This window comes from Mirounga leonina, unplaced genomic scaffold (assembly GCF_011800145.1).
Source record: "Mirounga leonina isolate KUSES-001 unplaced genomic scaffold, KU_Mleo_1.0 Mir_151, whole genome shotgun sequence".
NCBI classification, from domain to species: Eukaryota; Metazoa; Chordata; class Mammalia; order Carnivora; family Phocidae; genus Mirounga; species Mirounga leonina.
In genome coordinates this window covers 33,327,717-33,354,419 of record NW_023270377.1, presented here as the reverse complement: position 1 = coordinate 33,354,419, position 26,703 = coordinate 33,327,717, and the positions used below count along the sequence as shown (strand labels likewise).

The window sequence follows — 26,703 nt, the reverse complement described above, 5'->3', positions numbered from 1 at the left end:
CTAAACTTCAAAGTACAGTCAACATTTAATAGGGAGAAGTTCTTCAGATTAGTGTTTTCATAATGAAATACATAAATGTGGAAGAGAAAATAGTACAATGCCCAGAGAAAGCTCAGATCCAGATACAGAGAACATCACCTTTCATTGAAGAGTCTTGAAAATCTGTATAATTGAGATGAGAATTCAAACATTCCCAACCACTTAGAAGAAAGCAAACTGTGAAAAGACAAAAGTAGAACCAAGGCAACCCAGGAACTAAACTCATAATACACACTTCTCAAGTAAACCTCACCAGAGTTCTCAAAGTCTACAGAGATGGTGTTCCTACCATCTTCTGTACTGGAGAACAACTTTTCTGCTCACAATTCTTGTTTTTCATTGCTGTCATCTTCTAAAGTGTCAGAATCATCCTCATAAATAGAGGTTGACTTCCCAGATCGTTCTTCATAAATTTCTTCATTCTTGGCAATTATTTTTTGCCTATAAAGAAAGAGAAGATGTATCACTATAGACTCAATGGGTAGAAGGGCCTCTACGATATCTGGGGGGAGAGAAACATGGTTTCATTCCTTCACTGGGGGAAGTCGCACACATTACTTGCAGTGGTTTTGAATTTAGTGAGATATGATATTTATGTTACCAAATTCCCAGATGAGGAATATTCTTCTGAGGGGAAACAGAGTATGCCATCCCAAAATACGCTACCTTGCATATTGATTAGTTTGAATTAAAGTTACTTAAGCCAACAGCCAGTACAAGAAAGATACTCTGACCCTCCTTTGTCCCCCTGAAAGCAGGAAATAAAATTACCCGCCCTACACAAGAAGGTAAAGAGACATGCTTCTCACCAGAAACAGGGAATTTAGGGCCAAGGAGGCTGTATAAACAGACCTGTTACTTCCTCACTCATTTACCACCCCGAGCCCAAACTCCTTTGTCTTGTCAATTCTTTACAGATTGTCTTTTTGTCTAAAAGGTATAAAAGCTGCCCACTTTGGTCACTTCTTTGAGTCTCATATTTTTATGTGCTCCTGTACATTCAAAATTTAATTTGTTTTTCTCCTGTTAATCTGTCTCATGTCAATTTAACTATTAGACCAAACAACCTACAAGGGAAGAAGGGAAAAGCTTTACTCTCCTATACCACCAAATCAATGCAATGAATCACTTGCCTTTATTAAAATATTGACCAAAATTTATCTCAGTGATTTAAAATGCATCTTCAGGTAACAGTATAATTTCTGACCTAAAGTTGATTTCCACAGGAAATAAATGCAGCTGTATCTAAGTGTAAAGCACTGACACCTAAACCCCTAAACTCTCAGGGGACACGGTAAAAACTCGGAGCTCACATGTGTTATGACAGTTTCCAATCATTCATTCAACAAGTATTTATTATATATCTACTATGGATTCCAAGCATATGACATTCTGGAAAAGGCAAGACTACAGAGACACTGAAAAGATCAGTAATTGCCAGGAGTTGGGAGGGGAAGCCAAGCATGAATAGGTGAAGGGCAGAGGACTTTAGGGATTTAAAATATATACACAGAACTGAATAAACTCAGAGACCCTCAGATAAATTTCATGTGCCGTTTTACGTTAAAACTAAGACGTGGGTAAGAGAGAGGAGTCTAGACACATTCCCGACACCACTTCAGATGAAATGTCTGACCTTCGCAGGTGATTTCTGTGGCCTGGCTCTGAGTGAGTATCTCCCTCCTGAAAGTCCCTGTGCCTTGACCTTATCAGGAAATACCTGGGTTCATCTTCATCTATTCCTCACCCAAACTCCCTCCCACTTTCTAAGGATAACTCAGCCATATCTTTTTGAGCAGTGTCCTTCATACCTTAGATGAATGTTTTCTTCTGTCAGAAGCTGTATGGTATATTTAAAATTTTCTTCAGCTTCAGCAAGCTTGATCTGGAACATTTTCTCCAGATTTCCCACAGTAGCTTTCTGAAGGACATATAAATTTTAATACCCATCTTTCCCAAACCAGAGTCACCCAGAGCAGAGCTATATGGTAGAGCTGCCCAGAGACCTGGATTCCTCTGCACAACTCCCATCCCCACTCCAGCCAGGACTTGCCTCTCTCTGAAGTTCCATCTGGGTTTGGTAGAGGGTTGTGTTAAGTGTTTCTAGGATAACAGCTTGTGTATTCAACTCTTCCTCCATGACCTGTGTAAGAAGAAACTGTTTCAGGACAACATGACAATATCTACCCATTTATTCTCTTCTGCAGGGCACCTGGACTAGAAGGTGAAGCATCAACTTTAGCAACTCTTTACACTGTTCAGTCACTTCACCCTGTTAATTCTACCTCTTGTATGTCTTGCCCATCTATACTCCCCTCTGCAGACTCACTATCACTGTCTCAGATCCAGCCCTCACTGGGGCTTGCATGGGTTGTCACAATAGCTACCAATCACTCATTCATTAAACAAATACTTATTATTGGAAAAGGCAAAACTACAGAGACAGTAAAAAGAGGAGTGATTGCCAGGGGCTGGGAAGGGAAGCAAGGGATAAATAGGTGGAGGACAGAGAACATTTAGGCAAAGAAACTACTCTGTATGATATTGCAGTGGTACATGGCATGCTGCATTTGATGCATTCGATAAAACCTATAGAATGTATAACACAAAGGGTGAACCCTAAGGTAAACTATGGACTTTAGTTAAAAGGGATGTATCAATAATGGTTCATCAACTGTAGCAAAAGTACCACACCAATGTAAGACGTTAATAATAGAGAAAACTGTATGTTTGCGTTGGGGGAGGATATGAGGAATCCCTGCACTTTCTGCTTAATTTTTCAGTAAACCTAACATTGCTCTAAAAAAAACCCAGTCTTTTAATTAGGAAAAAAAAACCCCTCCTGTTGTAGGCACCAGGAGTATTATGATGAACAAGAAAAATATAATTCCTACTCTTATGGATGTACATTCTAGTGAGGGGGATGGAAAAAATTAAATAAAAGTTAATAAAATAATTACAATAATAAATTTAAAACAAACCAAGGATAAGATAGAAGATGCAGTGTAAGTGCAGGGAAGGGACAAATGTGGAATTTACATTAGATAGATGCTGAAGAGACTATAAGAATGAACCAGATGGGTCTCTGCTTTCAGGTGTCAGCTCCGTTTAACTCCTACATGTCCTCAGAGCTCTTCCCATGGGATAAGCATCCTCCCAAGATGTATAGACTAGAGAGGTACCAGCACTTACTGCAACCACATTGTACAAAGCACTGTACCAACTCACTTAGCATTCTTTTATTCACTTATTCACTCAAAAAATCAATTGGTAGTCACTGAATGTCTTGATGTGCCAGGCATGTTCTAGAAACTGGAGATTAGTGGTAGAGAAAACAGACAAAAATCTCTGCCTTCATTGAGTTTATCAGGTTAGACAATTATAAATCTGTATAGAAAAATAAAACAGGGAAAAGGAAGTGTTGGGTGGGTTGTTAAGCCTTTAAATAGAGTGGCCCCTCAGAAGTGGCATCTAAGCAAAGACCAGAAAGAGGTAAGGAAGTTAGTCATGTGGATATCTGGGAAACAACTTCCTAGGAAGACAGAATGTCAACTGCAAAAACCTCAAAGTAGAGGATCCTGGTGTGTTAAAGAAACAGCAAGGGGTCCAGTGCCACTGGGGTAGCATGATGGAGGAGGGGAAGATGTAGAAGGAGATGAGGATGGGGGAAAGAACCATGAGCATGGAGCAGGTAGAACAATCCTCAGGGTCAACACAGGACTGTGAATAGTTATATTCCCACAAGCCAGAGTACACAGAGTATTGGGTAGACTACTCAAAAGGGTATTATCTCTGTGTGTGGGGGGGGGATTAGCCTTAGACCAAAGACTGCTTTAATTCTGCCTAACAAAGCTTAAAGGTAAGGCTTGAAAATATCAAACTGTTTCTAAGTAACTTAATGGCATCCCAGAACAAAGTACAACTATATTTAAAGGAATACAAAGATATTCAGCACCCAAAAAGTTGAACTTCACAATGGTGGTTGTCCAATAAAAAATTACCAGGCATGCAAATAAGTGGGAAAATATGGCCACAAATGAGGAGCAAAGTCAATTAATAGAAACAGATCCAGAAAGGAATGGTAGAATTAGAAGACAAGCTCAATAAAGCAGTTATTATAATACACTGGGTCTTCCTTGTTCCTTGTTTTGACCTATCCCTCTACCATGCAGGACACTGAGGTCTGTTTACCGAACAACGATGAAGCCTTGCCTAATCTCTAAGATATCATTCCACGATTTTATAACGGCTAGTCTTTTCCCAAACATGTCCATTCTGGATCCAAGTTAAATTCTCTGTGAAAGAAAACCATGGGTTTGAACAGTTTCCCTTCAGGTGTCTCCCACATGGAAGTGCCATAATTTGTCCCAGAAGAACAGAATTCTTTGAAGAAACTGTTGGACATGAGGCACACTCAGAATCTTAAGGAGAGGCTTGGAGTTAGAGTTCCCAGGGGCAGTATTGTAATTTTTAGAGCTTAAAGGAAGAATTTGGTATTTCAGAAGTCAAGACTCTTGTGGTTTGAGACTTACTAGAAATGGAAGGCATTTGACACTGAAGATCACAAGCATATTGCTTATATATTTCTTCAAATCGCTCTAAAAAGATGCTAAAGGCTTTGTTTTACAGATGACTTTGTATTATAGTTCTAAAGTTCTTTTTGACCTGTTGAATCCAGCAAACTCAGCTTTAGGGCCTCCCCCACCCTTTTTTTTGGTTTTGGAAAATTATCATAGATTCCATTTTTTGGGAGTACATAATTTTATTGATGCATTTGTAAGATGCTAATTCCACAGGAAAAATGAAAAAACTTACCTGTTTGGTCTTTCTTAGCTCCTCTAATTGTAAGGTATCCTTTTCATGTTGTTTCAGTAGCTCCTAAAAATAATTTTATTTGGAAAGGGTCAGCACTGGGGTTTCTAGTACTTCTTTCAGAGAATTAAGAAAGCCAGAATAGGATTCTGGAATATCATATTCACCAAAGTTTAGATATTGGTATAATGAAGCACACATTATAAACTAATGACATGACATGTTGAAGTTAAATTTTGAAAATCTTACTTATGTGCAACCTTGGTAGGGTTACTATTGTTGAATATTGTTAACATTGTTGAATATTCTGTTCTGCCACAGATTGATCTTTATATTCAGTACAATCCCAGTCAGAATACTTTCTTGACAAACTAATTCTGAAATTTATATAGAAATGTAAGTGATATAGAAGAGCCAAAATAACCTTGAAAAACAAGAGCAAAACTGGATTTTTACTCCCTGATTTCAAACTATAGTAACTGAGACAATGGTTGTCTTGACCTAGGTATGGACAAAGAGTTCAATGGAATAGAATGGAACAACTAGATATCTATACAGAAAAAAATGGCCTATGACCTCTACCTCACTCCATACATAAAAATTATTCAAAATGGATCATAGAGGGGTGCCTGGGTGGCTCAGTCGGTTAAGCGTCTGCCTTCGGCTCAGGTTATGATCCCAGGGTCTTGGGATCGAGCTCTGCGTTGGGCTCCTTGCTCAGCAAGGAGCCTGCTTCTCCTCCTCCCTCTACCCCTCCCTCTACTCATGGACACTCTCTCTCTCTCAAATAAATAAATAAATAAATAAATAAATAAATAAAATCTTTAAAAACAAAACAAAACAAAATGGATCATAGAATCATAAAAACTAAAATTATAAAGCTTTTTTTTAGAATAGAAGATCTTCAAAAAATATAAAAATAAATAAAATAGAAGATCTTTGTATTCCTGGACTAGGCAACAATTTCATAGAAAGGACACAAAAAGCTGTAACTTTCCTGTAAAAAGGAAAAAATTAATAATTTGGCTTTCATCAAAATAAAAAACTTCTGCACATCAAAAGATAACATGAGCAAAATGAAGAGGCGAACTACAGGCTAGGAGACTGTGTTCGTGACACATGTACCTAACAAGGAACTTGTATCCACGTTACATAAAGTACTCCTACGTATCTATAATAAAAGATAAACAATCTAAGTTTTTTCAAATGGCAAAAGACTTGAACCAGCATCTCACAAAAGAAGACATATAAATTGTCTGATAAGCATATAAAAAATTGCCCAACATAATTAGTCACCAGGGAAACTAAAACTATAATGGAATATCACTTTATACCCATTGGAAGGGTCAAAATAAAAAGGATGCCACTTAATAAAAAAAAAAAAAAAAGGGCGCCTGGGTGGCTCAGTTGGTTAAGCGACTGCCTTCGGCTCAGGTCATGATCCTGGAGTCCCTGGATCGAGTCCCGCATCGGGCTCCCTGCTCGGCGGGGAGCCTGCTTCTGCCTCTGACCCTCCCCCCTCTCATGTGCTCTCTCTCATTCTCTCTCTCTCTCAAATAAATAAATAAAATCTTTAAAAAAAAAAAAAGGATGCCAATACTAGTTGCTGATGATGTGGAGCAACTGGAATTCTCATGTTTAAGACGCAAGAGTAAAATGGCACAGCTACTGTGGAAAGTGCCTTGGCAATTTCTTTCTTTTTTTTTTTTAAAAGATTTTATTTATTCATTTGAGACAGATATAGAGAAAGAGAGCATGAGCAGGGGGAGAGGCAGAGGGAGAGGGAGAAGCAGACTCCACGCTGAGCAGGGAGCGGATGGGATGCGGGGCTCAATCCCAGGACTCTGGGATCATGACCTGAGCTGAAGGCAGATGCTTAACCATCTGAGCCACCCAGGTGCCCTGGCTTGGCAATTTCTTATAAAGTTAAACTATAACTACCCTAGAAACCAATAATAACACTGCTAGGTATACACCCAAAGGAAATGAAAAATTGTGTCCACAGAAATACTTGTACAAGGGTGTTTACAAAACCTTTATAAAATAGGGAGGACAACAAATGGAAACAACCTAAACCTCCAAAAACAGGAAAATGGTAAACACATTGTGGGATATTCCTACAAAGGGATGCTAATGGGCAATAAAAAGTAAGAAATTACTGATATAAACAACAAATGGATAAATTTCACAGACATTGTGTTGAGGAAAAAGAAGCTGTATACAAAAGAGCATATACTGCATGATTCCATTTATATGAAGCTTAAAAACAGGTAAAACTAATCTGTGGTGGGGGGCGCCTGGGTGGCTGAGTCGTTAAGCGTCTGCCTTCCGCTCAGGTCATGATCCCAGGGTCCTGGGATGGAGCCCCGCATCGGGCTCCTGCTTGTCTGGGAAGCCTGCTTCTCCCTCTGCCACTCCCCCTGCTCGTGTTCCCTCTCTCGCTGTCTCTCTCTCTCTGTCAAATAAACAAATAAAATCTTAAAAAAAACCCCAAAACTAATCTATGGTGGTAGGAATCAAAATAGTGGCTGTCTTGGGGCAAGTTTTGAGGGAGAGAGGGTTTAACTGGGAAGGAATACAGGAGTGATTTCTGGGTTGATAAAATGCTCTAGATCTTTACTTGGGTTTTACTTACATGGATACGTACATTTGTCAAAACTCATCAAACTGTATACTTACGATCTGTGCATTTTCTTAATTGTAAACTATGCTTTCATGAGAAAGAGAGTGAGACACAGAGCAGCATTTACAGATTTATAGTCAGCGTCGCCGGAGAGAAAATAGGAGAGAGGAAAGGATGCATGCGGATGATCAAATCTCTCCCCATTAGAGGAATTGCTCCTTCTTATTCAGATGTCTGAGCCCTCCAGACCCCAGAAGCGCTAGCCACACTGCATACATGCCCCATATCCTCATTACTGTCTTGCTCAGTTATAGTGAATGCCAGAAATGGGATTTGATTGGTGAAATTAGTGGTCTTTTAATTAGCATGATTGATTGGAAATGGGCTCTTAAAAATGGAATATTCAAGGTAGACAGTATTTTAGAGGCACAGTCCACTTTGCAGGAAAAGAGTACAGGAATCTAACAAAACCTGTAGGCTGTGCACTCAGGAATGATGTCTAAGACTTGACTCTTAGATAGTCCTATGCTGCTTAGGAGGTGCCCTGGCTGCCTGAGGCTGACTCCAGGAGTTGCAGAATCCTATCCCTGTCAGGCCTTTGTAGATACCTCTGATGAATCTTTCGTGGACGTAAAAGCTCAGAGAGCTGGTGGTATAACCACTTGGGGCCTGCTTGCTAATGCAGGTTTGTTTAGGAAATGCCCATATGTCTGAGACCTGTAGCAGGATCAAGGTGGTGGGGGAGTGATGAACAGGAGTAGCTCACCCTCACCCCCTCTAACTTTGAGGTAGCTCCTCTTACTTACTCAGAGCTATACATGACCAAACTTGCTTAGTTTAGTTTGCTCCACTGCCCTTTCTCTTCAGCTCCAGTCAAGGATGAGGAGGAACATTCAGAGCCTGGGGTTTTGGCAAAATAGGGAATTTCGGGTTCTGTATGTGTTTAGCGTTCTATTATTCCCCTTTAATTCAAATTTTCATTCCACCATAACCCTGTGGTAAGACCGTCTAGATAAAGACAGCAAGACTGCCAGTCCACTTGGATACATTTCCAGGGAAGCTGGAAAAGGAGGAATATGCCCACAAAGACAAAAAGCTCGCCTAATTACAGAGACACCCCTGGGACCGGGATGTCTCAGCAAGGCTGCACCTTCAACCCCTCACGTGCATGGGGCCTAAGTTACCTCCTTCTCTCGAATGAAGTTCTCAAAGACGGCACTGTAGGAATCATTTATTTTCTTCTTTTCTTCTATTGACTCTAACTCAAACTTTTTTGTCATTTTATGTTCTGTGGAGGTGAGAAGAAATTACACGTATGAGGAAATGTGGGGAAAGCAGATGCGAAGGAAACTCCAAATGTTTGAAGATAATAGAAATTCCAGACTGGGTCAAACTCAAGGTCCTTTCAGCCTGGCGTTCGGCTTCTGATGTTTACCTGGAGTGTGAGAGTCAGGTGAACATGGCGGTGGTTTTCAGGGATGTCAGTCATATGGGACTTACCCCAATGTCTCTGATTTTTCTGTGTATGTGTAATTTATTTTAGATCTCTTGCTTATTATTTTGTCCATTCTCACCGCCAAAGTAACCAGTATGCTTTCTTCGATATCCTTACCTTAAAATACAGCTCTTGGCTAATGTGATGCCTCCAGCATAAATATTTATTCTGTACTTAGCCCTGGGGTAGAGATAGGCTTAAACTGTTTCTGGCGCAGGGGAGCCTGCCAACAGAGGCCCAATACCAAACAGGGGTTAGTAGGGGGTAGAAGGAAGGGGTAAGGGGCTGACACACATTTCTTCTGCAGCCTCATGGTGCTGGGGATGGATAGGGAGGCAACCTCTAGGCTCACAGGATGGGTCTGGGCTGAGCTACGCTGTGCACAGCTAAAATCTGCTTTTTCAAAACTGAGTGAACATCTTAACTTAGATTTTGACAACATGGAATGAGTATAGTGTGGGTAGCTAGAAGTCTGGAAGAAGACAGGGTCATGCTACACCAGGGTCCTAGCTAAAGCCTCAAATAGGTGCAGCTCCGCATTCCTTCCCTCAGCTTAATGCCAGGGTCTTCCTGCTGCCTCTGGCAGTCAGAGTCCCCAGTGGGGTGGGAATGGCCTTGAGGATCAACATCCCCAGGGGGTTTCTGCATTTAAATGAGTAATTTGTTGAAATCAAACAAATCTGATACGAATTGGGTTGAGGCAGGATGCGGTACAGGTTTGTAGAGGCCCTACTCCTACCTCAACCTGTCCTCTAGGTCAGGGAGCAGAGTCTCTGTAAATTCGTCTCTCCTTTTTCCATTTATGAAGATGCTCAGTGTGGGTAGAAGGCTCATCTATAAATCACTTTCTATGATCCAAACTCTGTGCTAGGTGTTGGAAATATTAAAAATATAAAGTAATATATAAATGGATCAAATCAACATGTTGTACATTTTAAACATATGCAATGTTATATGTCAATTGTATCTCAAAGATTGAGATCCTTTTTGGGGTGGAGGATGTGGGAATCCAGAGGCTCTCAGTATAATCGATTGTGCTGTCCCTCCCCCAACAAATGAATATTTGAAACTCTAATTCAAGAACATCTTTTCTGGAACTTTGGGGTCACTTGTATCCATGTAACAAGTCAGCACTCCTACAGTTGTCCTAGAGCTTGCTCCAGCCCGTGATGGCCAAACTTGGAGAGTGAGCTTTGGAAGGTACAGGCTTAGACCCTCAAGTGGCTGAACTTTATAAAGACTCCATCCTGGTTGTCACCTTCTTGAAAACTCCATGCACCTCTGATTCAGGAGTCCAGCCATGTGGCCGTCACCCTTAGTGGATCCAAGGCTGCCTTTCTAGTTGAGACCAAACTTAATGGCAGGTTTTTTCGGTGCACGTGCCATCAAAAAGACAGAAATTTCTGTACTCACTTTGCTGTAGCAGGATCTTTTCCCACTCCAACTTCTCCTCCTTTTCCCATTCTGCCTTCTTCTTCGACCACTTGTCCTCCATTTCATCATAAATGCTGTCCTGTGGAGGCACAAAGGCACCATGAAGAAAAGGGTCCTTTTTTTTTTTAAGATTTTATTTATTTATTTGAGAGAGAGAGAGAATGAGAGAGAGAGAACACCTGAGAGGGGATAGGGTCCGAGGAAGAAGCAGACTCCCTGCCGAGCAGGGAGCCCGATGTGGGACTCGATCCCGGGACTCCAGCATCATGACGTGAGCCGAAGGCAGTCGCTTAACCGACTGAGCCACCCAGGCGCCCGAAAAGGGTCCTGAAAAAGGCTGCACACCAGCTCCAGGCACAGCATGGGGCCCTTTGCAGCTTCCCTCACCTGGAATGCTTTCTAGGAGTCCCTCTGTGGGTGGCTGGTGGCAGCAAATTCTAGCCCAGGCCACCTGCGAGCCTGCAGAACCCTCAAAGTCAAGGGCAGGCTCTGCCTGGTGTTTGTCCCACTGGAACTGGGTTTTCTTTGAGGACAGGTAGGATTCTCCTGTTGAAGATTCACATGTCAGCTCCCTGAATCATCAATCACTCATCACTAGCCCATGGAGAAACAAGGGAAATGCCTAGTAGTTAATTTGAACACTTAGAAAACAATGGCATGTTTTTCAGAGTGTGTTTATTTTTCCTCAGCAAATCTAGCTTCCTTTGTGGTTGAGGTTAAATAAGCCTAACCCGATGCCAGTCCTTTTGGTTGGCTCAGACTTCGTGGGAGTGGGACGTCAGGAGGAAGAAGGCCTAGAACCTGGATGCTGCCAGTAAGGTCTCAGGACCCTGACCCCCTTTTTTCCAGGTTAGCAGTACAATTCACACTGGGGCCAGGCATCAGAGCTCATTTGTAATTGCTTGTGGCCATTTAGATAAAGGTTCTCTCTCATCATTTGCAAGACTGGTGGGCAGATAGAGGTCAAACTCTCTGGAGAGGTCCAGACTGAAGCAAACGTTAAGGCCTACCTAGGAAATTGGGGCATCCACCTGATGCTTCTCTTAGGCTTTGCTCTATGATGTCTTCCCTGACTGTATCAAGATACATCTTGAAAAACAAGTTTTAGATAGAAGCTCAAAAGTGAAATTGTGGTAAACAGAATTTCAGAGGTGGTGCTGGTACTTAACTTGGTTTTCTCCTTTTATATGGTGGTTAACTGTCCTTGTTGTTTGAAACTAACTTGTGTGGGTCTCTGATCATTCAATGCTAAAATCTGGAAAGTCCCAGGCAAACCATGACCAGCTGGTCACAATAGGATGGGGGTTTGCTGCCTCAGCCTGTCCTGTCCATTCCTCTCCTCTCCACTCTCTCACCCTCCTAGGAAGAAATCATGGCCTGCTTCCCTGCAGCTCCATCAGATTAACCAATTTAAATGAAGGAGTTATATTCTGAGATGGCCAGAGCACCCCATGCTCTGCTTGTGGGGGGTGCAGTGATAGAGTTTTTTGGATGGTAATTTGGCCAAATGTATCAAAAGCCTTTGAAATGTTTATCCCTTTTGACCCAGCACTCCACTAAAATCAAAGATGTTACCAAGTACAAACACTAAGAGTGCTTGTCTTGGGGTGGTGATTATTCTTTCTTTTTTGTTGTTGTTGTTGTAGTTGGTTTTTGTATTTCCATTTTCTAAAAAACAGTGAGCAGGTGTGACTTTTGTAATCACAAGCATATTTTTCAATGGGCTTCTTTGGCGTCTGAGAGACTGACTTGTCACACGTGGAAACCACCACAGTCCACAGTTCACTCTTCTCCCTGGGTGTACTCAGTGTTACCCAGCTCCAAGGATGCTGGGAATCCCAGGACATGATTTTCTGGGCAAGAGTTCTAGACTTAGCCCACTGTTCTCAGCCAGGAATGAGCCTTGCCTCTTACTTTCATAATCCACCAAGGAGCTCTGAATCTCACCTGATACATATGAAACATATTCTTCAAATACTTATATTCCTTTCCCATCTCATCTGGACAAAAGGAAAACAACAGGGTCATCATTATTCCTCTGAAATGCATGTTTTCAAAGTCAAGTATGAGCTCTCATGTATACCTTTTCCACCTCAAACTCATCCTCTACGTGTTAAAACCGTCTTGTACCTACGAATCACTCTGGAAGCTTATTAGAAATCCAAATGCCTGTGTTGCCCACCCCCCACCCCGGCCAAACCTACTGAATTTTGGTCTCAGAGAAGAGGCCCAATATCTATGGATAATAGGCTTTTTAGGTGATACTGATGCACATCAAATGTGAGAACTAATCCCTGGGGGGAAAAGAGGCGTAAAACTTTGTAGTATGCATCTGCTTCTCTCTTTTTAAAATAATGTGTCCTAGTGTACATTGATTTTGAAAATGATAAATGTTCTCTTTAGAAAATTGGAAAATCAGCAAGCTATAAATACCATCTTTTAAAAATGTAAGGCAAAGGAAAGAGAGAAGATTATAGAATTTCTCCTTCTCCCTGTAGAGATTAGTCTATAACCTCAGAATTCTGAAGGATATACACTTTGCCCTTCCCGAGGGTAGCATAAATAATGGGATAAATGGCCAACACAACCCTAATGTATTATAAGGCCATACAAATCATAGTGTGTCCATTAAAATATAATGAAACACCATCATTTCACAGGTGAGGTAACTTGCTGAATTATAATAGTATATTTATAGAATTAAAAAATATATTTTAAAAAGTGCTTTCACAATCTTATCTCTCTGATGGAGGCAGGTATTATTGTTCTCAATTCTTAGATGGGATAAATGAGATTAAGGGACTTGCTCAGATCCCAACACTTGGTCACAGGCCAATCTATCTCCTGGGTGTAGGAAGGACATTGGTGACGTGGTTTTCCTGTTTGCAGTTTCATTCTCAGTCACTCCCCTTCCCTGAGCTTTAGGAGGACATCTGGAAAGCTTAGCCACAGCTCATCCACCGCCATGGTCAGCCTCTCGCCCTTCACCAAGGTCATTCTCCCCAGTCCAGACCGTACCTAGTTTTTCTTGGGCAGCCAGCTTCTCTGCCTTCAATGATGCTTTGTAGTTGTTCTCCAACTGACTGAGCTCTGCTGCGTGAGCCTCTTTGAGCTCCCTGTGTGACCCGGGGAAAAGGCTACAATCATCAATCAGTGAAAAGAAGTCCAGAGCTGAGCTGAGCTGTTACACTCAGCGGATCCTACTCTCACACAGGAAGCTGTGGGCAGCCTGCAGCGCCCTCGCTTCCTGATGTGTTTCTCTTGGCATTCACCCAGAAGAAGGTGAGAAGACTCGTTTTTACCAACCATTATTTGAATGGAGCCAGTGGGGGCCATGACTCCCTGCTAAGAGCACAGTCTTTGCTTATGGCTCTCTTGGGAAACTGTGGGCTGTATTAGCATCCAGGATAATTTTAGAGCCCAAGGTCTCTCTCTCATTTTAAAGATTTATTTATTTATTTGGGGGGGGGGCGTAGCAGTGGGAGAGGAAGAGAGAGAATCCCAAGCAGACTCCCCATTGAGCACAGAGCTCGGTGCAGGGCTCGATCCCACCACCCCAAGAGCATGACCCCAGCTGAAAGCAAGTCAGTCGCTTAACTGACAGAGCCACCCAGGTGCCCCGAGCCCAAGGTCTCTTTAACCTCCATTCCAGGAGGCAGAAGCTGGCAGTGATCAAGTTGAGGGAAGTGAGAGGCTATCCGAGCGGCCAAGCCAAGAGAAGACATGCAGGAACATGAGATGCATATTAGTAAGTGGCCAAAGCCAGTCCACAAAGCCTACATACTGTACAACCCCAGCTGTATGACATTCTGGGTAAAGCACAGCTATGGAGACAGTAAAAAGATCAGTGGTGGCCAGGGGCTACTGGGGAGGGAGGGATGGATGCGCAGAGCACAGAGGATCTTTAGGGCAGTGAAACTACTCTGTATGATCCAATAACGGTGGACACTGTCAATTTACATTGGTCAAAACCCACAGAATATACAACACCAAGAGTGAACCCTAATGTAAACTACGAACTTTGGGTGATAATAATGTATCCATGTAGGTTCATCAGCTGTAACAAAGGCACCACAGGGCTGCAGGAAGATTACTCAGCTTGTGGGAATGTGGGCTCAGGCTGTCTACAGGAATTCTTGTACTTTATGTTCTATTTTACTATGAGCCTTAAATTGCTCTGAAAAAATAATGAAATCTATTATAAAACAAATAAGTTACTCATTATTTTTTGAAAGCAAGGCTATGACTCAACCATGTGTAATTCTTTCCACCAGGACTCCTGAGGCAGCTCCTGTAGGTTTCCTCACCCACAAGACAATGCACCTCGCCTTGTCTTTGTGACTCTGCTGCCCCTCCCATACCTTCTTCCCATTCTGCCCACATCCTGGGAGCAGCCAAGGAAAGTAGAAACGACAGAACAAAAAAAAAAAAAAAAAAAAAGAGAGAGAGAGAGAGAGAAAGAGGGGGAGGAAGTAGAGAGGCAGGGGAAATGCGAGGAGGCGCCTGGGCTGAGAACAACAGTTGTTTACCACAGAACTCTCATAAAGAACAAAAAAGGGCTCTCCTCCGCAATCACCAAAAAAAAAAAAAAGGAGATTATAATTGAAGGGAAAGGATGGGATGAGGAAGTGCAACGCCAGGAACAACCTTCTCCGGGCTACGTTTGGTTGGCTTCAGGTCAAACCGTCCTGCCCATTTCCCCCACCTGTGCCCACCCAGCTCCATTTGGCCCCGTCTGGAATCCCAGTGAACTGACATCCCTCCCACAGGGAAGCAGGAGCCTTCGGGCTTGTCCAGAAAGCAAACCTGTTCTTGTTTTCGAAGTTCTCCCGCATCTCAGCACAGTGGAGAGCCATTTCCTCGGAGAGCTGGAAACAAGGCCGGCATTAACGATATAGGATGGAGGACCCCACTCCCACGCAAGCTGCAACTTCTGAGAAGCCTTCGCATTCACGGGGTATGCCGTGCCCCGCCGCCTCCCGTTTGTGTTCGGCAGTCCCAGAGAGCACATCGCCACTGAAGAGCAGGACTGCTGGAAAGTGACCTTCACAAGTGGGTTTCAATAAGCACAGGCAAGTGGGGCGTGGGGGAGGCTGTTTTTGAGCATTGCTCAGGTTTATCACTCCAGACCAGGCCGGCAGGCACCCCTGCTTGAGGTGGGGAAGAAGCGACTGTGATTAAACAGATGGTAAAGTCTAAAGGAAGTGTCACCCAAATCCCCAGGGAACACGGAGTGCGCAAGCTGACATCAGCAGATTCCAAAGTAGGCTTTGGCAATTTTAACAGCGACCGGAAGTGGGTACTGAAGGCTTCTGGGCAGATTTTGGACCACGGTGGATGCATTAACCACACTGTTGCCATGGGGAAGAGCCTTAGCACTCTCTGAAGTTTAACTAGCCACAGCAAGCCCAAGGGGAAATGGCCGGCACCCCGTGGTGTGGTGACTTTGTGGCAATGAACACACTGGAGGCCCCTGAAGAGCTCCTGGAAATTGAGTTAGCTCCCACGAGTAAAGTGCTTGGTGTCTTGCCTGGAACATAGCAGCTGATCTGAAAACGCTCGTCTTTCCCCCACCCACAGAGATGTTAGCTAACTCAAGGGTCACTCACCAATTTCTGGGCAGACTGATGGTCTCTGTTCATTTGCTCAATGATCACGGTCAGCTCTGAGATCTGCTCTTCGAGGTCAGTAATGATATCAGTCCTACAGGACAAATCATCCTTCCATCACCCACAGAGTTCCCATCCCGTGCCAGTCAGGCACCTCCTGGTCTGTGACTGTCCCTGGCAGGGAGCCAGGTGAGGGCCAGGCCATGTTCTGCACTGGCTGCATCATCATGGGGCTGGGGGCCAGGGTGGAAGGGTAGTCTGGGAGAGGGAGTTGGGCAGCAGGGTGGTTGAGCCTCAGACCCAGCCCTTTTGGGTAAGCTAGCCTGAAGTGGGGGGAGGGGTAGTAGGGTGGAGGAGTGGATTGGTTACCTGTTGAATAGAAAGGAAAATGTCAGAAATCTGTGAGGGTTTGACTTTGATTCAGTAATGACAGTTGAAATGGAGGAGGAAGAATTCAGAGGATTGGGAAATGGGAAGGTGGGGGATGGGATCGAGGCTGACAGTGAATCATAGACGAGGAATTGTTCAGACACAGGACGAAGAGGGGATTTCAGAGCATGGCTTTCAGAATAGATAACGATTGTTCTGCGTTTCCAGGTCTGAAGCCTCCATGATGTCTGGAAATTATTTAGCTCTATTTGGTTGAGCTGGAGTAGACAGGGCAGCGGGCGGTGCTGTGTGGGAGGCAGCAGAGATGAGGTCCTCCATTCAAGAGGGCGAGGAAACGAGAGAGAGGGTGTAGGAGGAGATAGGGAGGGAGAGACATGAATGAGAGATCTAGGAGTTAGAATGGAAAAAGACGCGAGAACTGACTTTCTACGGCATTGGAGGATCGAGTGGGTAGGGCCTGAATGACAGAGAGGATGGCACCGGGGGGGACTCAGCCAGAGTCTTCCACACTGTGCCTCCCAGAAGCATGAACTGAGTGATCTTTGGGCATAATGAGAAAGAGATGCATCCAGAAACCCTGACTTTACTCTTACTTTTCACCTTCCAAATTCAGACTATACTATTTTATGCATATTTCATCTGTTCATCACTCTAGGAAAAATTGCTTTCCTTTAGTACAAACTACACTACACCCGGTCATTTTCCAGATCAGCTTCCTGATTTGACCCTCATCCTGTCTCGAATGGGATCAGGTAGAGAGGTGGGGGTGGTGAGGAGCTCACGGGGATGAGGAGTGAAGTGGCCTTGTACTACCTTCAGAACAGGGCCTCGGTGGACTGGGCATGGAAGTTAGGGGCTTCTCCTTGAGGCCAGGCCAAGCCCAGTGGGGATAGCTCGGAGGAGCTGGATATATAGGTCCAAGGATATTACCTGGAAATTTTGATTCTGTCCACGATCTCTGCTTTCGACCGCTTTTTCTTATCAAACATTTCATCTCCCAAGGTGACGTAAATCTGCTCCCTATTTCGAATGAGGCGATAGCCAGGTGACACATTTATCACTTCCTGGGCATCAAGGTGGAAGGTGAGATAATCTTGCAGACTTGGAGTGCTGAGAGTCCTCTAAATCTTTCACTAGAGTGCTACTCACATCTTAAACAAAAGACGGGTAGGATTCCAGAGCCCACGTCTCTCCTGCGCCCTTCCCCAGATACCACTCACCCTCATACCTCCAGCTCAGATGTCTCTCCTGAGATCCAGTTGCAAGACTCAAGTGGTTCATAGATGTCCGCAAAGATCCCTCAAGCTCAACATGTGCAAAACTTAACTGCTGACCCCCCATTAGGCACTCTGCCCCAAGCCCTGTATCTCATCTGCGTTCTCCACATGGCCAGAGGCCAGGAGGAAGTCAGGTGCCATGGAAATTGCTCAGTTTTTGGAACTAGACAGGCCTGTGTTCAAATCCTGGCTCTGCCCCCAACCACAGTTATTCAACATCTGTGTGCCTCAGTTTCCGCATCAGAAAAGAGGATAATAACTCTTCCTCTAAGGACTTTTGTGAGGAAAACCAAAATAACATGAGAAAATGACTAGCACAGTCATGAAAACAAACAAACATACCTATGTTAGTCAGTTCTTCCTCTGTTCCCCACTAGATCAAAGTCAGGAATCTGGCAGGGTTCCCAGCTGGCGGGGACCAAGATGAGACTGTACCTTCTCGAGTTGTGCAGGACAGCCCTAGGCCCCACCAGCCCTGTCACTGTTATCTCCTAAATGTATCCCAACTTCCTCTTCTCTCCTCTCTCTTGTCTCCTCTCTCCATACTCCTGTCCCTGGCAGAGCCCGAGGCCACCTTCACCTTTCTCTTTGGCTTTGGCCATACAGTCCCAGCTGGCCTCTCTGCCTTCATTCTGGCTTCCCAAAAGTTCATCATCCCCTCCATCTGGAGGGCAATTACATTTTTGTTTGTTTATTATTTTTTCCTGACTATTAAGGAACTGCATGATTTTTGTTTAGGGGGGGGGAAGAAAATAGATAAAAGCAGAAAGTAGTGAAAAGCATCAATAATATTCCATCAAATAATGTTTGTTTCTAGAAGGTAAATCTTACCTGGTGCTGGGCCCGCGTCAGACCTGTGAAGGCTCTCAGACACCAGAAGGATTAGGCCCAAACTCTTTGGCAGCTATTGAGGTCCTTCTGGGTTAATCCCCATCTCTTTCTCCAGCAGGGTCCTGGCCCTGCTCCCCTTGAGCGCCCTGATGCCCCTCCCCCCCACATGTGTAGGCTCCCAAGTGTGGCAGCAGGATTCTGACATGTGGGCATGAGCTGGACCCTCGCCTGGACCGGTTGTCAGTGCCTGGTTTCTGGCACACTCTCCTTGCCCTACACAAGGCCGTAGAGTGTGGTAATTAGACGCCCTCTCTCGGGTCTGGCTGAGCTGAGTTCCAGTTTTTCTGCCACTTACCAGCTACGTTATATGCAGTAATTATAGCCCCTCCTCAGAGGATCATTGCAAAGGTTCAATGAGGTAGGTACGTGTAAAAGGCCTATGCCCGCACACAGCAGGCACTCAATAAATGTTAGTCCCCCGGCCCTCTTGCTGTTTTTACTCACATTAGGTAATGTGTTGCTCTCCTCTTGTTTTCCTAAATCGACTGTCACTCTGCAAGAGAAAGGCGTGCTCAGAAAGCACCCAGGGAGCAAGGAAACGGTCGAAGCTTAGAAGCTACACCCTGATCCCACCCATCTGTAAAAAGTGACATTACCAGAATGATCTCTGAGGCCCCTTTCAGCTCTCAAAGTGTTCTACTCAGGGACTAGGGAATGTTCAACGGTCCAGGGATCATTGGCATACAGATTGTGATCAAAAGGCAGGTAGTAAAAAAGTGGGGAATTGACTAATCATGCCTATTAGAACCACTCCTAAAATAAGAGCCAGCAGACTTGGCGTGAGAATCCAAAGGGCTCCCATGGTGCATAATCTCAAATGCACACATGAGGGACATTTACATTGTCTTCACAAAAGCCTTTCTTATTTGCACCAGAAATTGGTGATGTGGGACCTGAAACAGTCAGTGAAGTGAATTCAGGATAAGGAAATGGTTACTATTCTGAGATCCGGTGTTAATCCTGGTCATAATTAGTTGTTGTTTTCAGGTGCAGAAACATGAACATATCAGGTGTCCACATATCAAGAGTAGCTGTAAGGGAACTCACCTGGAAGGTTGAAAGATTGGAATAAGAGTAACAAGCTTCCGATATGCTGACAAGAATAGTTAGGCTTAGGTATATGAAGCCAGGGCCTCTTCCCTCTGCCTCAACACACACACACACACACACACACACACACACACACACACAAACACCCCCCCCACCCCACCGCACCCCACCCCCACCCTCCACCCCTCCTTCAGGCAACTGCTGTGAAGAGAGACAACTGAAGCCTGCTTTAGGAGTTCCATTTTCCCCATGATCAAACACAATATCTTTAAGGGTCGTGGAGTGGTTACCAGGATGAGATTCTTCCCAAGTCTGCTGGGTGTGGGGTGTGGGGTTGGGAGGATTTTTCCTGGTGGAGGCAGTTCCACCTGGGTTAATAAAGTCTGGTTTTGATCCTATATCTCCCACTCCGAAAAGGGGCCTCCAGGGAAGCATTGAAAACTCTCTTGAGAAAACCAGCCCAAGGATTTGTCTACTCCAGATACGACCACCAACCTTTTATTTTAACTGGCAAATACATTACTCTTTGTGATAAAAAATGGGCATGAATGCACAATATACACTAATAATACAATGGGACTGGATGCCTGGGTGGCTCAGTCGGTTAAGTGTCTGCCTTCGTCTCAGGTCATGATCCCAGGGTCCTGGGATGGAGTCCTGCAGTGGGCTCCCTGCTCAGCGGGAAGTCTGCTTCTCCCTCTCCCTCTGCTGCTCCCCCTGCTTTTGCTCCCTCTCTCTCACTGACAAAAAAAAAAATCTAAATTAAAAAAAGATAATACAATGGGACTTAACATGTATTTAAAAGATTTAAATTTAAAGAATTTAAAAGAATTAAATTTAAAAGAATTAAAACCACTGGGGTGCCTGGGTGGCTCAGTTGGTTAAGCATCTGACTCTTGGTTTCAGCTCAGCCATGATCTTAGGGTCGTGAGATGGAGCCCTGAGTCAGGCTCCGTGCTCAGTGGGGAGTCGGCTTGGGATTCTCTCTCTCTCTCTGGCCCCACCCGCTGTCTCTCTCTAAATGAATCTTTTTTATTTTATTTATTTTATTTTTTATTTTTTAAAGATTTTATTTATTTGAGACAGAGAGAATGAGAGAGAGAGAGCAGGAGAGGGAGGAGGGTCAGAGGGAGAAGCAGATTCCCTGCCGAGCAGGGAGCCTGATGCGGAACTCGATCCTGGGACTCCAGGATCATGACCTGAGCCAAAGGCAGTCGCTTAACCAACTGAGCCACCCAGGCGCCCCAATAAATAAATCTTTTTTAAAAATTAAGTTTCAAGGGACACCTGGGTGGTTCAGTTGGTTAAGTGTCTGCCTTGGGCTCAGGTCATGATCTCGGGGTCCTGGGATTGAGTCCCATGTTGGGATCCCAGCTCAGTGGGGAGTCTGCTTCTCCTTCTCCCTCTGCCCCTCCCCCTGGCTTGTGTGCTCTCTCTCTCAAATAAATAAATCTTTTAAAAAAAGATTTAAAGCCACTTAAAATACAACTCAACTATCAACCACATGCTCCCATCCATAAACCGGAAACTCTTTACAATGCAAATTTTTTTGCTTACTCTGAATTTAGGAAAGCCTTGGGGTGATGGTGGTGGGGGAATCACTGAGTAGCCTGGGTCTTTAAAAAGCTGACCATGGATTGAGTTTATGTCTTTTTTTGTTGTTGGTAGATCTCCTTGAGCGCAAACAGAGACCTTCCTCAACATTACACTCACTTCAGAACCGCCCCAAGGGTCCGAGTGTGGCTTATGCGCACTTATTTTGTTGGGATTGTATTTCACGGTCTGAAAAGTAAAAGGTGTGGTCGGTCCAGAATGACTCTTCCTTGACTCTTGTTTTTCCTTGTCAACCTACTCAGATTACTCCGATTACACTAACCAAATTTTGAGACTTTATTGATGCCAGTCAAAGGGCTTCACGTTTTCTCATTCAATGAATTCAATGAGTGGTTAATGTATGCAAACCAGTGCTCCATACCAAGAGAAATGGAATGTGATTCTTTTTATTTTAGAAGAGAAAAAAAAGGGGGGGGCACATAAATACTGAAAATAGAAGAACAAAAAGTTAAGTGCTATAAAAATTGCAGATAAAGCATTTGCTAACTGTGTCTTCCAGGAATTGAGAGCAGTCTGCCTACTGCCATTTTTCAAGGCGACTGATATATTAAAAAAAAAACAACTGAGGGTTGCTGGAGTGGGGGGTGGGGTGGGAGGGATGGGGTGACTGGGTGATAGATACTGGGGAGGGTACGTGCTCTGGTAAGCGCTGTGAATTGTGCAAGACTGTTGAATCTCAGATCTGTACCTCTGAAACAAATAATGCAATATATGTTAAGAAAAAAAAAAGAAGAAGAAGAAGGTAGCGGGAGGGGAAGAATGAAGCGGGGGAAATCGGAGGGGTAGACGAACCATGAGAGACGATGGACTCTGAAAAACAAACAGGGTTCTAGAGGGGAGGGGGGTGGGAGGATGGGTTAGCCTGGTGGTGGGTATTGAGGAGGGCACGTTCGGCATGGAGCACTGGGTGTTATGCACAAACAATGAATCATGGAACACTTCATCTAAAACTAATGATGTAATGTATGGGGATTAACATAAGAATAAAAAAAAAATTGCCGAAACAAGGTTACGACAACTGTGTTACAGTTCACATGTAAGAATTAAAACTTTTGAAATACAAAAAGTACATTGTATGTTTGCAAGAAAATTATAGGAGTGGCAAAAAGGATGTAATTCATAGAGATGTGTGTTTGAGGCCGGAGGCCCAAGTTAAAAGTTGATCGGTGAACAGATTCTTCATGTTCCCATTTGTAGGTCATGTCAACGTCTACCTGAGCCCCTTCCTGAGAGTGAGGCCCTCCTGGTCCCCCCCTGCTCCATTTCCCAGCCTCACTCAGTGCTGACTCAGCAGGACTTGGAGACTGGCTGATGTGGAGCCCCAGCAGGGTCTCACTGGAAAGTTATAAATACAGTGACCAGGTCTTTGAATTTTAAAAGTACCCACAAAGTGTCCCTCACCATATTGCAAAGCAGGACTAGGACAGTGTTAGCAGAGGCTAATTGGTGGGCAGGGTGGATATGAGTGAGGTCGCTCCCACAAGAGGCACTGGGAGACTGAGGCCTTGAGCTTGACTAGGAATGGGGGTCATCAGGTGCGATCATGGCAGGAGCGCTAGCTAGCACACAGAAGACAGGCACTAGGAACCAGCTCACCTACGTGGCCATTCAGTTGATCCCTTGCTATGAATGGGTCCCCCTCTAATCAGACTTTATCACCTCCACCATTGAAACAATCCTCTTCACTGTCGCCAGTGAACTTCAGGCCATTCAATCCAATAGTTCATCTCAGCCTTCATCTTAATTACTTATCAGCAGTACCTGACACAGATGATTAGACCCTCCTTCTTGGAACATTTTTGTCATTTTGCTTCCAGGACACCAGGTAGATGATTATTCATCTACCTCACTGACCACTCCTTGTCAGTCTTCTTTTTGGGGTCTCTCCAACCTCTCAACACTGGAGTGCTCTGGGTCTCTGTTCTCCCACCTCTGCCTACTTCTGGCTCCACTCCCTGCCTTGGAGATCTCATCTGGGCCCAGGGCTCTAGGTATCCCGTATATGCTGATGACTGTCAAGTGTGTTTCTGCAGCCCAGACCTCTCTCCCAGACCCACATATCCAACTGCTTACTTGACATTGCCACTTGGATAGTACGAGGCATCTGGAACTTGCTATGCTCAAACCCCTACAAATGTGCATCTCCCGCAGTCTTCCCCAGTTGCAGAAAATGGCAACTCCATCCTTCCTGTTGCTCAGCTCCAAATCTTGAAGTCATCCTTGACTCCTCCTTTTGCTTTTTTCTCGTACTTAACACCCATCCCATTAGCAGATCCTACCGGTTTCTACCTTCAGAATATATCTCAAAGGCAACCACTTCTCCCCACCTGTGCTGTTCTCCACCAGGTCTAAGCACCATCTTCTCTTGCTTGGGTCCCTAGAATTACATCCAGATAAGATGTAATTGGCCTCCCTGCTTCTACCGTTGGTCACTGTAGTCCATTCTCGACATAGTAGCCAGAACAGTCCTTTCAAAATGCAAGTTGGATCATGTCACTCTTCTCAGAATCCTCTGATGTTTTCCCATCTATGATGGGCTGAAAATTTGTGTCCACCAAAATTTCATATGTTGCAACCCTAACCCCCAATACCTTCGAATGTGACAGTATTGAAAACAAGGCCTTTAGAAGGGGATTAAGTTAAATGAGGCCCTTAGGGTGGGCACTGATACAACCTTACTGGTGTCCTTGTAAGAGAGTCAGGACACACAGAGAGACACCAGGGATGAGCACCCGCAAAGAAAAGACCATATGAAGAGGCAGCAAGTAGGTGGCCATCTACAAGCCAAGGAGAGAGTCCCGAGAGGAAACCAACCCTGTGGGCACGTTGGTCTTTGACCTCCAGCCTCTAGAACTGTGAGAAAATAAATTTCTGTTGCGTAAGCCACACAGTCTGTGTTTTTTGTTTGTTTGTTTTGGTATGGCAGGCCTAGCAGCGAATACACTGTCCCTTTGGAAGTAAAAGCCGGAGTCCTTACACTGTCCAGCAGACTTTACTGTATGAGCTTCCTATCGCTGCCGCAAAAAATTACTACAAGCTCAGTGGCTTAAAACAAAACCAACTCCTTACCTTACAGTTCTAGAGGCCAAAGTCCGAAATGGGTCTCACTGGGCTAAAAATCAAGGTGTTGACAAGCTTATAATCCTCCCAGAGCTTCCACAGGAAAATTTGTTTCCTTGCCTTTTCCAGCTCCTAGAAGCTTCCTGTGTTCCTAGTGGCCTTTTTTTCTCCATCAAAGCCAATGACCACATCACATCTCCTCTTTCAGGCATAAGGACCTTTGTGATAACATTGGGCCCACCCGGATAATCCAGGGTGATCTGTCCATCTCAAAGTCAGCTGATTAGCAAACATCATTCCATCTGCAACCTTAATTCCCCCTTGATGAGTAACAGAACATAATCGCAGTTTCCGGGGATTAAGATGTGGATGTCTTTGGGGGGCCATTATTCTGCCATCCACGTTCATCCTTTCTGTTGCTTCTCTGACCTCATTCCCCACCACTGTCTCCTTATGCCCTCCACTCCTGCCACATGGGCCTCTACGCTTTCCTGGAAAAGACCAAATGTGCCAAACGGGTTCCCACTCAGGGCCTTTGTACCTGCTGTTCCCTCTGCCAGGAGTGCTAGCCCCAGATATCAGCAGGCTTCTGCTGTCCCTTTTACACAAGGGTTGCCCTGAACTCCTTATATAAAATCACAATCCCACCCTCAGCATCCCCACCTCCCTTTGCCTGTGTTATTTTCTACCTAGCCCTAGGTAGGGTGTATGCATTGGGTGTGTGAACTTGTGTAAATCTATTCTCCCCACCAGAATGTAAGCTCTAGGAGCAGAGACTCTGCTGTGTTCACTGTTGTTTCCTTGCACCTGAAATAATGCCCAGAAAATAATAGGGCTCAATAAATATTTTCCAAATAAATAAAGACATTGAATACAAAGATTCATGCAAAGGCCTAAAACTAAGTTATACTTCTAAGTTTACAAAATATGGATAAAAATTTAATTTTTGAGTAAAAACAGATCTGCAATCTACAGAAAACCGTAGACGTAGAAAAGTAATCAGTAAAAGTGAGTCACCACTATAAATGCCAGGGAGGGTCCCCAAGGCTCTTTGCCTGTGATGTGCATCACATATTTGTTTCCTTTTAGGGCAGGAAATAGCAGCTCTCAGGGGCATCCTAAATGAGAGCTCATTTCTTGTGATTTTGAAAGCTGTGGGTGCAGAGGGTCACACAATTTACATGTAGGATCTGAGGTGTGGGGGAAATCACAGCGGATTCTGGTAATTCCTGCCCGCATGGATGTAAAAATACTCACTTTGGGGCAACAACAGGTTTTGTTGTTGGTTGAACACAACTTTGTTTTTTTGCAGCTGGAGGAAGAGGAGTTAGCCTGAAAGTGAAAAATAAATAATGGAAGAGAGAAAATTAGGAATTCAGAAACCCCTTTTAGCACTCCCAGATTAGGTACATGGCCATGATGACCCAAAATTGGACTACATGCTCCAACTGCTGAAATCTTTAAAGTCAGGAAGGTCTTGGGGAGTCTCTAGCAGAAGGAGGTTTACTTGAGGAGGTTCACTTCCCAGGGGACCTGGGGTTGGCAGCATAGCTTGTCCCCCAGCTCCCAAAGCTCTTCGTCCCCCATGGGGGGCTCTGGGGCCCTTTGGTTGGAAGTCGCCCTTTCCCTGCTGCACTCACTCTGAGATTTCCTCATTTAAAATGACACCGAAAAAAAATGACACTGAGCCTAAGGAGGACTGGCAAGAGTGATGTGCTGCCAACAGGTTGGCTGGAAAAGCTGTGGAAAGCTAGGCTTTCTGATCTTCTTGGGATTTTGTTGCCTAGTTGACTGGAAATATTGTTAGAGAAAAGAGCCTACAAATGGAAACCTAGTCCCCAGGTCGAACTCCATCCTTATTATCCTTACTTGGGCTTCCCTATGGAGGTCTTGGCTGGTGGCCGAGGGGTCTTGATTAGCTTCCGTGGTCCCAAGTTCCAGGGGTCCCAGCAGGTGCAGTAGATGAGAGGGTTGGGGTACATGGCAGGAGGTCAGAGGCGGTCTTGGCCACTAGATCAGGAGGCTCTTGCTGAAGTTGGAAAGTAACAGCAGAGGGTTACACCATTCATAGTCAAAGCAAAAACATTTAGAAACAAATTAGGAAGGACCCAGCAAAAGCCCAAATCACAGATGGTAGATTCTGGAAGCTGTTGATCTGGTGTAAGGTCTTGATTATAGAATAACATCTCACCCTTTGGTACCCCATAGACTTGACTCTAAAGCAATTTAAATTTTGCCTCCATTGAGTGCTTACTGTGAGCCAGTTGCACAACAAATGATCGATTATTGTTATCCCAATTTTACAGGTGAAGATCCTGAGGCTCAGAATGATCACAGAGGTAGCAAGTTGCAGGGCTGGAAATAAGCACAAGTCTACTGGACTCCCAAGCCCTTGTTCCATCAGGCTAC

At 44.3% G+C, this 26,703-nt stretch overlaps 1 protein-coding gene across 1 annotated transcript; it reads right to left on the bottom strand.

Annotated features, from left to right (window-relative positions):
* Positions 1–359: 359 nt before the first annotated feature.
* FLACC1 (flagellum associated containing coiled-coil domains 1) lies at positions 360–26,315 on the bottom strand. Its single transcript, XM_035008345.1, has 13 exons — positions 26,164–26,315; positions 25,552–25,626; positions 17,333–17,512; positions 16,013–16,106; positions 15,210–15,271; positions 13,422–13,519; positions 12,351–12,403; positions 10,383–10,482; positions 8,659–8,762; positions 4,855–4,917; positions 2,093–2,182; positions 1,851–1,960; positions 360–480 (listed from the first exon to the last, which is right to left on the bottom strand). The coding sequence occupies exons 1-13, from the start codon at positions 26,274–26,276 to the stop codon at positions 360–362; spliced, it is 1,263 nt and encodes a 420-aa protein (XP_034864236.1). The 5' UTR covers positions 26,277–26,315.
* Between the last annotated feature and the right edge of the window lie 388 nt (positions 26,316–26,703).